General features: G+C 41.9%; 1 protein-coding gene across 1 annotated transcript; it reads right to left on the bottom strand.

Annotated features, from left to right (window-relative positions):
* Nucleotides 1-12,629: 12,629 nt before the first annotated feature.
* Nucleotides 12,630-14,351, bottom strand: LOC143022635 (uncharacterized). Its single transcript, XM_076180947.1, has 3 exons — nt 14,214-14,351; nt 13,007-14,125; nt 12,630-12,941 (listed from the first exon to the last, which is right to left on the bottom strand). The coding sequence occupies exons 1-3, from the start codon at nt 14,349-14,351 to the stop codon at nt 12,630-12,632; spliced, it is 1,569 nt and encodes a 522-aa protein (XP_076037062.1).
* Between the last annotated feature and the right edge of the window lie 910 nt (nt 14,352-15,261).

Genomic DNA, 15,261 nt, shown 5'->3' with positions numbered 1-15,261 from the left:
GTGCAGGAAGTTTATTCCATTCATTAACTACACGGTTGGCAAAGTTGTTTCTACCTACTTCCAAATTGAATCTATTTCCGGACAGTTTGAGACCATTGTTTCTTGTCTGATTCTCATTCAATGTGAAAATTTGGTCAGTTTCACCCACCGGGTTCGGTTCCCTTTCTTAATACAGTTTTAGCATATTCACATGACCTAATTGTTTACTCCGTCTCCGATCTGGAGTGGCAACAATGTAGTTTAATTCCCGTACTCGATTCACTACCTAATAGGGTTCACCGAACTTGGCCCTTAAGGGGTTATCTTGAAAAGGCAACAGGGCCAACATATTATCACCGGGATTAAATTCCCGTACTTTCGCATTTCTATCACAGTGTCGTTTCATTCTTTCCTGAGCATTCCTTAAAATTTCTCTGGTCATTTCCCAACACGCGGCCAACTTACCATTCATGCCCTTTCAATAAAAAAAAATTCAGGAGTTTAAGAGGTCCTCGAACCTCGTGCCCGAACACTGATGCAAAAGGCGAGAGGCGCTACGATTCGTTAGGTACCTCACGCACTGCAAACAACAGGTATGGTAAGGCTTGGTCCTACCCCGTATCATTTTTTAAAAACACAATTTGTTTAACATTATTTTTAACGTTTGATAGTACCGTTCAAGGGCACCTTGACTCTGAGGATGGTAAACACTTGACGTCATTTTCGTTATCCCCAGTGCTCCCAAACTCTGCACCACCTCTCTAGACAAAAACACAGACCCTTGGTCTACCCGTAACTCTCGAAGTAGTCCTCACTTCGTAAAGAGGCTAATCACCTCATGCAACACCACTTTGGCGCGCACTTTACGTAGTGATATCGCCTCGGGGTACCTAGAAAATGTATCCATCAAAATGAGGAAATACTCATGTCCCCTAGCAGTCTTAGGCAACGGTCCCACTATATCCACGATAATCTTAGCAAAGGGTTCCTCTCCCACAGGGATTGGTTTCAAAGGGGCTACAGGTACAGGTTGGTTTGGTTTTCCTACCAACTGACAAGTGTGACAAGTACGACAGTGCTGTGCCACATCCCTCCTAACGACTGGCCAATAGAAATGTTGCCAGATACGGTCTAAAGTTTTGCGTACACCCAAATGTCCAGAAAGGGGACTACAGTGCCCTAACTGCAAAACTTCTTTCCGGTAGACCCTCGGCAACATCACTTGCTGTCTCTCGGACCACACTGCATCATCAGTGGGGCAGGTACTTTCCACCCACCGGCGGAATAGTACTCCCCCTCCAAGTAATACTCCTCCGATAGTTCACTGCCACCCTCTACTCTTTCATATAGTTCCCGTAAGTCGAGATCAACTCTCTACAAGTCACTGAGACATCTTGCGCCCACCTGTTTCTCTTTCATAAACAAGCGAGTCAAGTCATACACCTCTGTTTCACTTTCTCGTTCCTCCTGGAACAGGGGCTTCAGGTCAAACTCTGCTTCGACCTGGGCTTCCTCACTTGGGAGTTTTTCCTCGGGGTTCATACTGTCCTCACATTCAGGTTTTTCACAGATTTCCCCACTCGAGACCCTTACTGGTCTCACCTGGTCCTTAGACCACTCCTTCTGTACGGACATCGCCCTCGTAACAGCGCAAACCGGAAATAACCCCGGGTGCTGTCTCTCAAGTTGCTCGGTCTCTTCCGAAACAACCGGTACCTCCGAAACTATGGGTGTGGGACACATCTTCCCACCAACCAAATCATTCCCTAATATAAAATCCACACCTAAAACTGGCAACTCATCTACCATCCCCACCATAGCCTGTCCCTCGTAGAGAGGCGACTGCTGGTCTATGGATACTAGAGGTACCTTGGCTAGGCCACCTAGGGAGCTTACCGTTACACTCCCTCCAACCACTGGAATTTTCACCAGACCATTCAATATTAGGGACTGGAGGGCCCCCGAGTCACATAGGATGGTGACTCGTTTCCGGTCTCCTCCTATGGATATCAAGCCTTGGAATAGAAATGGCTGATATCCCTTTAAGTGGGGTTCAAGTTTACCCTCCAATTTATCTACTTTACCCCCATCCACCTCTGATGGGTTGTAATCTATATCTAAACTCATCAATGCCACTGTTTTGGCTACACTCTCTCCCTGGGCCTTTCCCTTAGTGGAGGTACTTTCAACCTTATTCGTTAGAGATACGGGTTTGACACCCACCAGCTCTCTTCATCTCTTCCAACAATCTCTCATCTGGTGGCCTACCCTTCCGCAGTAGAAACATGACTTAATCGTTGATGACTTACTACAGTCATCTTTCTTGACTCCTATAGATTTGGTAGGTGACCCACTTGATGAGATCGATGAGATCGAGATTCTCTGTCTATTTATCGCCAGGTCTCCTCTTCCCTTGTGAGTAACCGAAAACTTCCCTGCAGGTCTTATCAATTCATATTTATTTGCTAAGACTGCGGCCTCCTCCAATCTGGAGACTTCTTTTTCCTGATGATACAATGATACCTCTTTAGGGATAGATCTCAGATACTCCTCTACCAATAGCAGTTCAGCCAGCCAATCAGAATCTTTATTAATCTTGTGAGATCTTAACCACTGGTCCCACAATAAACGCTTTTCCCAGGTCTCCCATTCACGGTTTAAGGAAATGGTAGCACATGTTCATTCCCTTGTAATTCAGCTTTAAGTTTAAGACTCTCAATTTCTAATCTAGTCCTCTCAGTTTCTTCCCTTCTAGATTGGGCCTCTAATTTAGCTATTTCTAATCTTAACTGCAACTCGCTTAATCAAGATGCGGTGTGCCGGGATTCACCATCAGCGTCACTACCTTCCCGATCATCTAAATTCGCTGAGCCCCCAGAAGCTTGATCTGTCTATCTTCATCTTTCGGCGACACACTTTCGTCTCGATCATACAACATTGCCACTACCATGTGTACTAACTCCCCTTTATTTAAACCGTGGGCCGAACTAGCCCCAAAATAATGTGCTTGTATTTCCTTATCTGTGGACTTTCATCTACCTCGGTTTCGTTGGTTAGGCGCATGTTCCTACCTTGATAAACCTATCTATCACTGTGATCCACGTCCAACGTATTTCCAATTTACCGTTAAATGTTACAAACCTCTCTAGAATACCAAAGGTCTACCGGCCTTGTGAAGTTCAGAGGCTCGGAATATTAAGAATATTATTAAAGTGCTGTAAAATCAATGGGAACCCTCAGACCCTATGTCTATTATTGAGTTCAAACAGTCAAGAAAACGGATTAAGGTCACCGCCCGGTCGAGGACACCGGGAAAAATCAAACTAGCTTAACTTTAAAGAAATATAATGAAATAAATTTAGAAGCATGAAAATTAATATAATTGAGAGTGACATGAAAATAATAGAACCAATAGGATACATGATTCCAATTAAACAAACATGGTTTTACGTAACAATACGTCTAACTTCTGATTAACATACATTACACGAAAGAATCGAGTTCGAAAGTTTTAACGGGATTCAACAGACGTAAGACCGGTTCACAGATCACTAAACAGTTTTGAAATATTAAGCTAATCCTAAGCCCCAAATATCACATCACTCCGCGCACACTGAATGAGCTCTACAAAACTAAATCCTAATTAACCTGACTCACTGCTACGATATCAAGGGAGAAGGTACTAACCTCAAAGCAGTCATTTCGTATCTGACCGGTGGGATAGCTCCAGGCAGGGCCTGAAGGTAACCTTATTGGCCAATCGTATAGACTCGTTTACCTTCGCGTGGCGAGGCAATACGCTCGTAACTCATTGTATAATACAAGGGGGGCGGGATTTACCTAGCCTGACGAGCCTACATTGTTACCCGGGCTACTTTCCTGATTGGACCCGGTCTTTGGTTTGTTTATACGGAAAATACAAATGAAATATTCATATGTCACGACCTATGACGTAGCAGAGGGGCATGCGCAATGAACACTTGAAACAATCACAATATTATTACAACGAAAACCATAGTTTGCATTAACAAATACATATAATTCAGAGTAAAGAAAACAATACCTTACGGTGACACATGATTCGGTCATAACCAAGTAGCATAGTATGAACATACGTAACATGAGACATGATATTTCCTCGCAAACAATAATAACAATTACATACCTGGGATATACACATCATAGATGTAACAGTATGTATAATTGTTAATAAAAACCAGTGCGAAAGTGATAGTGCTATTAGGCCAGGTTTCACTGACACCCACCACCAAAACATCATTATCCAACATGAATCTAGTAAAAAAATTAACCTTATTTAATAAGTAATTTAAGTTTACTAATAAAAAAAGGTAACGATAACTATGTGTAAAACGGGGCTTTCCTGTTACTATTAGACTTGGTACTTAGTCTGGCCGGCCTCTGTTTACGGACTCCATCAAAGGGGCCCGAGAGTGGTATTCACCAGAAATACCAAGCTACAAAGGGTTTTTGGTAACAAAAACAGGTAGACCTGACGCATTGTAACGAGATGAGAGCAGAGCAAGTCTCTCTGCACGTGTCTCCTTCAACTCCTCTTTTACAATTTAGTTAAGTCCTTGTTGATAAAGATTACAGAATGTACCGAATGTTTAAGGTAGGGGGCTGCTCTAAACAATTCATTACGTGATTTGACAGGAGTAATATTCAAGGTATTGTGTTCTTGACTAAATAATTGGTTAAGTCTTGAAATACAGTTACGGGGATCCCATTATCTGTATATTTATCTCTAATAACAACACTGTCTCTTCATTTGTCTTTCTCTATGAGCTTAGTTACCTGCTGTTGAACCATTATCTTCAAGTTACCAGTGTCAGGATTACTCCTATTAATTCGCAAGTGTATCTATATTGTAGGTATGTTTGTCATCAGAACAACTAGACTTTACACTGAGGCAGCAAGATGTTTTACAATATCGTAAAGCTACTCAGTGCCGTCCTCAATGATCACATCTGCCGCATCCTATTATTGTTTCAACCAATGAATCAGAGCAAGTTCCACAGTGGGCATCCAATCCTGGACCCGATATAGAGAACAGGTTCAATCCAGATTATTTCGCCAAATTACGACGGTCGGCAAGGATGCTATTGCCTCGCTTTTCTATTTGCCTATTTCCCCATGACCTGCCCATTGTGGCAAGCTTATTAAGAACAACAGCTATTTCCCTCAAGTATGTCACAACAAAAACTGACTAGACAAGCCAAATACAGCTGTAGGAGAACAATCCTGTTGTATCTATAAATTCAGAGGGGAAATGTCGTTGCTGAAAAATATGCCACTGACTTATATGCAGGGTAGTCAAAAGATTTTGTAATTGGCCTCATTAAACTGCAAATTGTCAGCTGTTGTGCCTGTTGATAAACCAAATTCAACCGATGAAAGCAGTTAAATAATTTTCCTGAATTTAATATTCCGCACCAGACTATCATGGAGAGCTCTATAAATGTTGCTCCCTACAAATCTGGAATCTCCCAAACATGTTTCAATTTTCGACATTTAAGTATCAAACAATGGTTTATACACCTGGCCAATGTGTTGGACTAAGTGTTTTACATGCCAGTTCACACCAGCAACTTCTATTCCAAATATTAAATCATTCCCTCCAATACATAAAATCACCAGATTTGGCTGAAATATTTTCAGAGAATTAAATTGACAGGTGTTGATAATAGATTCTGAGTTACCACCAGGGGAAAAAAAGGGCAATCAATACAGTTGAATCTGGGAGCGAATTCACTTCTGTGTAAAAAGAAGTCTAATTAGGCTATGTCCTAAAGCACTCACATAGTAAGGTGGTTGTTACATCATCTGATAGAGCCTGATCAATAAGTATAAGACAAAAATATGCTAATTTAACTTACAGTGGCCGGAGCTTCACCTTAAAAAATAAGACCGGCTTCACAGCACATACCCGCCCCAAGTAGGCCCAATACCATAGACAATGGACCAAATTCAGCTTAAGTTCCTCTCAAAGTAGCCAGAGCACGTAATACGCAAATAAGCACCAGAAATTCAATAACTTCAACTGCAGATAAGATACAAATCAACAAGAATTACCAGTAATGTCACTTGTTAGTAGTTATATAGAACGTGACAATCAAAATCAGCCGATATAACACGAACAAGCCAATCAAACAAGTGAAGATCTGAAAGTGAGAACAACACGACCTCACACGACCACTGCCTACAAGTAGTTTAGTGCATAATAGTGGTGGGTAACATTAGGATTTATTTCGCAGGATTGACATTGCCCATAGTACTACGGATTCATTCAAAGTATATGGCAATGCTATTTTGCAGGAGGCCTAGAATCCGAATTTTCAAGTCACCTATGTTCCCTGTCTTGGTGTACGACTGTGAGACATGGACACTGAATGATGAATTGAAGAGCTCTATCGATGTCTGTAGCACCAAGTGTTTTCAGATAATCGTGGGATATCGCTGGAATGAGTTTGTATCAAACCAGAGACTACTGTGATACTCAGTATAGGCTAGTTACCAAGTTACCAGCATAATTCGTGAACGTCAACTCTGACTATATGGACATGTGGCACGTTTCCCTGATGTTGATGATGTTGATCGCCCTATTTCGTCTACTTTCCATATAGTTTATTTGTTTATTCCAAATTCGTCTACCCATTTACCGCGTTTCCCATTTCATCTACTTTTGTCTACACATGCTGCTTTCCTATTTTGTCTACTCTTAACACACAGCCAATAGTATAAGAGATAATGGGCAGATTTTTAGATAAAATAATACACATCAACAATACAAGTGAATATAGACAAATAGTGTAAACATTTATTGAATTTACACATTTACACGTTTAACATATGGCTATACAAGCAGGACAATGGCTCCAGAAATTCTTCAATGGACGGTCGACAATATAAGATATAATGTATAAGTTTTTGATTGTTAAAAAAAATATCCTCATAGCCTTTTTTTCGTGATTTGCGGAGCTAGTACCCGTTCGAACCTTAACTTTGTCGGTGGTCCGGAACTGTTCTTACATGAACGCAGTAGACGGTGTCCATAGTATGCCAGTGCAGTGACGATACACAGTGATGCCAAAGTCACCTCGGGTCCTGGGGTGAACAGCGGTCGGGGTCCATTACTCATAGTGAATGCCTTTCCTAACCTCTGTGCCGCAGCAAAGGTTCAAACAGACGCCACAGCAGGCCCCCGACTACCAGCCGAGGCAAGCCTCAACCCCCACATATGTGCCCAGCCACGGCAGCAACATCCCCAGTAATAAACTTAAGCTCAAGGGGGCCGGACGAGCCAGGATCGGCCGACCCCCTGATTACGAGGTCACCGCGCTACCACTGTACTAATTAAGAGGTTAGTTGTTGACTTGGTACCTATGCCCTTCATGCAATTAAAGATTCTATCTATTTATCTATATACCAAGAGCTTTTTCCCCTTATAAGGGAGGTAACCAAGTCAAAGGCATGTACCTATTCCCATATATTCCACTCCCCTCCACCACCCTTTCTTCCCTCTCATCTTAGCTCCACATGGATGATGGGTCATCCTTGTATCCCACCCACTGTCTTGGGTCAGAAGCAATGTAGCAAGACACAGATACACTTTCACACTGTATGGCAATAGTTTTAACTTTTTATTTTATCTGTCTATGGCTAATCAACGTTGATATTACAAATACAGTATTAAAAGATCATATGTATAATCATCACTTGTTAAAACAGATAAATGTATCTTTTAACTTGTTTTACAGATTTTTAAGTATACCAAGAGTAGACGAAATGGGATACTAGGTCAGATTGGGAATAGACCAAATGAGGGTAGACCAGATGGGATTAGATTAAAGAGGAGTAGACCAAGTGGAAGGAGATCAAACGGGGGTAGTCTAAAGGGAAATAGGCCAAATGGTAGTAGAACAATTGTGAATTTTATTGTTGACGAAATGGGAATTTAGAAGTATACGAAATGAGAGTAGACCAAATGAGCATGAACCATCTCCACAAGAAACAACACTGGATTTGATGAGATGAAAAGGTCGTCTGTCGAGAATTGTCTGGAGTGGGAAGCGTGACTATATGGGAACTTGCTCTGACAGACCGTTGGTGACTTGTGAGAGAAACAGCGCATTTCCTGGCGTGATTGGAGACTTATTTTTCGCTGCCATTTGCTTCTGCAATCCCCTTAGATTTCTTCTTTGTTACAACGATTCGATCTCATTGACGTAATAGTGTCATAAAGGATAGAAAAGCTAGTTATCGGCGACAAATTATGAGTTTTCTCTCCTGTGGTCACTGCTTTAGTACTTCATTCCTCCTTTTACTGTTTTCTGAATAATTTTCTATCTATTGGCCTCTTCCTCCTACCTCGTAGCTTATGCTTTTCACCACCTATCGTACTTACAACTGTATGACAAATGGGATAAAATAATTCCAGTTTATTTTAATTAAGGTACACCAAATAACGATCATAGAAATGGTATGCATAATGCAATATGTGAAATACGTCATCATAGCAAAGGGAGTTAAACGAATTAGAAAACAGCACAAAAGAAATAACCCTACATTCAGTTGATCCAAGCTATCCTTGTTTTGTACCACTTCTAATAACCTTAAACAACGTTTAGTTTCCTTACTCAACCTTCGTTTAATATATATCTATCTTCCTTTTCATATTTTGGCTATTTGTCATCTATATTACACGCATTACATGCCTCGCTTATTCGTCCTTTTATCTATAACTTTCGAGAATGGAAGGTTTCTCTCAAATGAGTGAAATCACGTAGTATTAGCCAAAATGAGTCCTTAAAAGTGACGACACGTCTCAATGAGTCAGTCGAGATAGCCTTCAATCCTTTGAAGAATGTAAGTTTCTCATTTTTAAATAAAACAACCTGAGGTTGGCAGGAACAAAATCCTTCAAGGTAATGACACTCCTCAGCGAGTTAATCAAAGTGAAGCCTGCTAACGCCTTGTCTACCCAGTTTATGCCTTATTGTTACACTAACCGTGAGCTGACGTTTAGGCCTCATAAAATTGTACATAAGAAAATAAGAATGAAGGAGACTGCAAGAGACCATAAGGTCTACACTAGGCAGCTCCGTATCCATCACCACCTGTCATCCCTATCCATAAAGTTGTCTAATCGTTCTTAAAACAACTGATAGTTTCAGCGCTTACTACATGGTTACTAAGTTTATTCCATTCGTCGACCACCCTATCAGTAAACCAAATCTTGCCTATTTCCTTTTTAAATCTAAATTTGTCCAGTTTATAACCATTACTGCGAGTCCTGCCCTGTTGTTTTAATATGATGACCTTGTTTGCATCACCCTTGTTAAAGCCTTTGAAACATTTGGACACCTCTTTTAGATCACCCCGCACTCTGCGTCTTTCCAAAGAGTGTAAGTTAAGGTACCTAAGTCTCTCTTCGCAAGGCAAATTTTTTAATCCATATATCATTTTGGTCATTCTTCTCTGTACTGATTCTAGTGATTTTATGTCCATTCTGTAGGACGGAGACCAAAACTGTACCGCATAGTCAAGGATGGGTCTAAATATCGCTAGATAGAGTTTAATAATTACCTCTGCACTTCTATTCGTTACCGTCCTAGCAATAAAACCTAATGCCCTGTTAGCTTTATTTCTGGCGCTAATGCACTATTTCCTGGTTTTAAGGTCCGGACTCACTAGAACTCCCAAGTCTCTCTCGCACTCAGCTTTCTCTAAAAGCGTCTTATCTAAGCTGTATTTATTTTCGGGGTTGTGTAGCCCTACGTTTAACACGCTACATTTAGAGATATTGAAGTTCATTTGCCATTTCAGCGACCATGTAAACAGTTTGTTAAGATCATCCTGCAGAATCTCTGCGTCGTCTCCTGACCTAATTATGCGTCCTATTTTAGTGTCATCCGCAAATTTACTAACAACACTATTTATTCCGTCGTCTAAGTCACTTATGTACATAATGAACAACAAGGGACCCAAAACCGAGCCCTGGGGAACCCCACTAGTAACATTGCCCCTTCTACTAATCCAAGCTCTAATCCATTCTAACACTTTTTCTCACATGCCATTGGCTTTTGATTTTATTTAGTAGTCTCTGGTGAGGCACCTTGTCGAACGCTTTGCTAAAGTCAAGGTAAATAACATCATAATTATTAGTGTTATCTGACGCCTTATATACTCTAGCGTAAAAGGATAGAAGATTAGTCACAAATGACTTACTCTTGGAGAAACCATACTGTGAATCACGAATTAAATTATGTCTTTCTATGTGTTCTCTGAGTCTATTTACTATTACTGATTCAAGCATTTTTCCTATAACGGATGTCAAACTCATTGGCCTGAAGTTGCATTTAGACGATCTATCTCCCTTCTTAAAAACAGGAGTAACGTTTGCTTGCCTACAAGCAGTATGCACAAAACTGGTGTCTACTAATTTATTAAACATTTCATTTAACTGGTCGCAGATTTCAAATTTACACTCCTTTAGCATTCACGGAAAAATTTTGTCTGGACCCTGGGATTTTGTAGTTTTAAGTCTTTTAATCTGCTTGACTACTTCTACTTTACTAATGGCTGATATTAGATAGACTACTTTCTTCATCCCCTCTGAAAATTGGATCGCAGTCAGGTACTTTACCTAACCTCTCATTAGTAAACACCGATGGAAAATAATTGTTAAACTCCTCACTCATTTTTTCCTCCAATTCTATCATGACATTTTCATCGTTTTTAATTGGTCCCATTTGTCATAAATCTCTGGACAGTGGAAAGGAGAGGTTGTGGATGTGGAATTGTGATCATCCTGAATTTTTCGAGGAATGGGTGAAGGAGGATAGCTACAATGGGAGCCGAGGTCCAGAAAATTTGCATCACCGACCGGGACCACGCTCACTTCCCTCTGAGTGGTGTGTATAAATTTCAACACTTGAAAGGAGATACAGATTGATTAAACTCATTTAGCTAATCACAACCTTAGGCTAATTAAATAAACTTGAAGAAATAAATTTAATTGCATGAATTCCACAGTAAGTACAATTCGAAAACAAGCGACCCAACACTTTAATGCTTCCCATTAAATAAACACAATTTGAGACAAACAGTTAACAATATGAATATAGATAAGTTGGTATGAAAACACGAGCACATTATTTTAAACAAAATATTGCATATTAAGTAAGCACTATTTAAGAATGTAAGTTAACATGAAACAAGAGCATGTGATTTTAAAAAAATGCTGCACATTAAGTAAGCACAATTTGAGAATGTAGGCAAGTTAATATGAAACAAGAGCATGTGATTTTAAACCAAATGTTGCACATTAAGTAAGCACAATTTGATAATGTAAGTTAACATGAAACAAGAGCATGTGATTTTAAACAAAATGTTGCACATTAGGTAAGCACAATTTGAGAATGTAAGTTAACATGAAACAAGAGCATGTGATTTTAAATGAAGTATAACGTATCATGTACCTATAGTTTACCGGTTCTACCTAACTAACCCTGCACACTAGATTCCTATCTAAAATTCAGATTCCAACAAACGGTGGGACTCCAATCTAGAAGGATGCGACCGCTGAAAATAGATTCACTTATTGTTCATAGAATGACGATGCAATGGCCGTCCTCCTTGAGGAAACCACAGAGCTAATGGGAGGTTCATGCACCGCACTAGTCTGTTCTATTTGCGACAGGACCATCTCTTCTATTACAAGTTCTGTTACACATTTCTGATGTAAGGTTTGATGATCACACGAGTCGGGGATGAGGTGGAACAGTTCTAATACTCACCCACGCGGTTAATGTAATTTTTTTCACCGAATGCGCAAGGCATGCCCTTCATCCTTTGAGGACTCGGAGGTAACTAACGATACCCAACGCGAGGTATGGCGGGAAGCCGTACAATGTTGTCAAGTTTCTTGGTTTCAAATCATTGCTTCCGAAGGGTATAGAGTTTAATGTGTCTGCAGGAGTTAATTCACTAGAGATGAGAGAGAATTATAAATCCTAGCTAACCTAAACAACTAACCTAATTACTTAACTTATATGAGAAGTGGGAAATGCGCAGGTATTGGTAAATTTGAACAGTTGAAACAAAAATTGCAAGGTAATGCTTGATTGAAATGTTACTTTTGAACATAAGACACCAAATTATAATTACACGGTGAGACAATAAACTCGCAAGGTTGACATATCTCAAGCTCAACCAATAAACATTCGTGGCATCTCTGTATTTCGTCATAAATGGGCACCGTGTACAAAGGGGGGAAATTCCTATAAATAGGCAATTCTTTAAACTCGTTAAGGCTCTACAACTGATGGCCAAAGTGGTGCAACAGACAATAAGAATAATGGTGAGTAAAATAACAAGTAGTTGCTAAAGATTCTAAGAATTCCGATAATTTCACAGAATAGAGGAAATAACAACTTATAGGAAAAGAAGATACAAATGCCCACTATGTCGGTTAGGTCCTTGAACGAAAGTATTTGCAAACTATGGTTTGAAAACAGACGTAAAATTGGGAAAATGGACGGTGTGTCACAACCCCAAAGTTGTGACACAGCTATGGACCAAAAGAGCAGGGAAAGATATTCCCTGCGGATTAAAGCTGAGCGAGCAGGTTATTCATCAAGAGTAGTGAACCAGTTCTTGGCCTGTTGGGCTGCCATTCTACTTGGTCGGATACTGGTTGACGTGGTTGCCGCTGTGCCAGTTGATGATACAGTAGGTGTTTCTATTAGGGTGTCGTTTATCGTGGTCGGACTTGGTTGTTGAGAAGTGTGCGGGGTGAAGCCCTCGTGTTCACAGGTGTTTTCAGCCGGATCGACTGCTGCATGCTTAGTTCCGTTGTCTACGGCGTTGGGTTCGATTTGTTCTTCGGGAAAGTGCTGCAAGAGGTTCTTGGTTCTGCGTGGGGGAGTGCGGGTGTGTGTCTGTGTCCAAATTGATTCCAAGCGATAGATTGTTCATATTCTCCTTTGTCCGTACGGACCCTTACGGATCTGATGACGTCGTCAGGGCCTGGAAAGACTCTAGTGACGCGAGCTAAGGGGTACTGGTCTCGGGGGACGCCGTCAAGAACGAGAAGAACAAGGTCATGTACTCGGGGTCCACGTTGATGAGGCTTGCTGTGGCGAAGGTGACGTTCTCTTAGGCTTATGATGTAATCGTGGGACCATCTCCTTTTGAAGGTTTGTAAGATATCAGTCAGGAACTGATATTGTGTTCTTAAAGTGTTAGCAATGAAATAGTCTGGGTCACTGAACTCAGTTAATTGTACCTGTGGGAACAGGGCAATGGTACGGCCGTACATGAAATGATTAGGAGTAAGGGGGGTATCATCTTCAGTGCTAACATAGGTAAGGGGACGGTTATTCACCACGCATTCCACTTCTTGGCACATCGTTCTGAATTCGTCATACGTAGGCGTGCGCTTGTAGAGAGATTTTCTCAGATTGGACTTGGTGATTCCGACAAGGCGTTCATACATGCCGCCTTGCCAAGGAGCAAGTGGTGTGATGAAGGTCCAGGAAGAGTGGTGGTTGGTGAGAAAGTCATTGATACTAGGATGATCTTTGACTTCTCTGAGAAACCTGTCAGTGGCTACTAAATTGGTGGCATTATCTGATACGAAGGAGTGGGGCATCCCCACTCGTGCCGGAAAGCGACGTAGTGCTCTCAGGAAGTCTGCCACACTGAGGGAAGTGACGACTTCCAGAATGAGGGCCCGGATGCTGGCACAGGTGAAAACGACCACATAAGCAGCGTCAACGTGGGACTGTCTCAGTTTGATGGCGCCCAAAAAGTCAACTCCGGTGGTGGAAAAGGGTGCGTGAAAGTGGATCCTATTAGGATGTACGCGCGTCGGAGTGGGAAACTTGAAGGGTGGAGTTTGGATACGTCGACAGTGTAAGCACTGCCGAAGGCGGGACTTGATCGTTTGTCGTTGGCGAGAGACCCAGTAGTCTCGTCGAAGGATAACATGAAGGGTGGCTGTGTTAGTGTGGAGTGCAAGTCGATGTTGATGCAAGATGATGCGGCTCCACAATGGGCACTTAGGGTGTAACAGCAGCGGGGGTGGGTTACCATATTCGTTGAGCGTGGCAGCGTGCGGTGGCTGGCAGTGTATGAGACCCTGTATATCCAATTTGAGGCCTCTTTGGTAAATGAGGTTTTTGTCATCAGAAGTGAGAGGGATGGCTGACTTGAGCCAATCTGAGCATAACTTGCATAGGGCTCTTGTAGAGTTTGGTCTGCACTGTGATTGATGCTTTAGCGTTAATTGCTTTGAGTAGAATTCTGAAGGCGTTGTATGCTGTTGGGAGATCGGGGAACTGTTCCATGTGGAATGGCCTCTCTATCTTTTAGACAATGGTGAGATAGGCGTGTATGAGGATGGGTAGAGTATACGACTCTTGTGGGGGATATTGGTCAGGGTAAGGAAGCCATTCTGGATCCTTGAACCAAAGATTACGTTTGTTGATAAGGCCTGCTACGTTAGTGCCTTTAGAGGTAAGATCTGCTGGGTTGTCTTTGGAGCTGACGTGCATAAGTTGAAGGTTGTGGTCTTGTACTAACTGTTTGACCTCCTTGGCTCGGTTGAGGACATAGGTTGATGTGCTGTTCTGACTGCGGACCCAAAAAGAGCTAATTTGGCGTCGGACCACACGAAGATGACGTGGTAACAGGAGGGACGTAGGTTTATCAGGTACTTCGCGAGGTGGCTGCCAAAGAGAATATCCGTGAGTTCTAGTCGGGGGGGATAGTGAGATCTTCGTCGAGCTTGGTCATATTTTTGGGAGTGACCCTACTCCGGCCTGTGAGAAAGGAAACGTGACCCTCTCATGAGATGGTGTAGGCTGCCACCCCAAACCCTCTTTGGCTCGCGTCGCAAAAGACGTGGAGGTTCGTGGTTACTGCCGGGATGAGCATTGTGCGAGAACTGAAGAGTATCTAGATTCCGGTAGTTGTTGAGGATGGTCGTGAGGGCCTGGATGCTGTCCCCGTTGAGGGGTGTATCCCATCCTTCCTTCGCTTTCCATAAGCTCTGTATGAAGAGTTTGCCCGTGAGGGTGATTGGGGCAAGGAATCCTGCGGGATCGTATAGTGAGGAAAACAGACTAAGTATTTTCCTTTTGGAATAGCAGTGGTTGGAGGTCCATTGGCCCAGCGGCATGTTGGCGTGATTTAATATTTGTTCTATTTGAGGTCTCTCCACAGCAATCTCGTGAACGTGATCATATGTGAGTTGCA

This window comes from Oratosquilla oratoria, unplaced genomic scaffold, assembly GCF_046742065.1.
Source record: "Oratosquilla oratoria isolate Oo_2021 unplaced genomic scaffold, ASM4674206v1 SCAFFOLD130, whole genome shotgun sequence".
Taxonomy (NCBI): domain Eukaryota; kingdom Metazoa; phylum Arthropoda; class Malacostraca; order Stomatopoda; family Squillidae; genus Oratosquilla; species Oratosquilla oratoria.
Note: the sequence above shows the minus strand (reverse complement) of the source record. Positions and strands in the feature narration are given on the sequence as shown.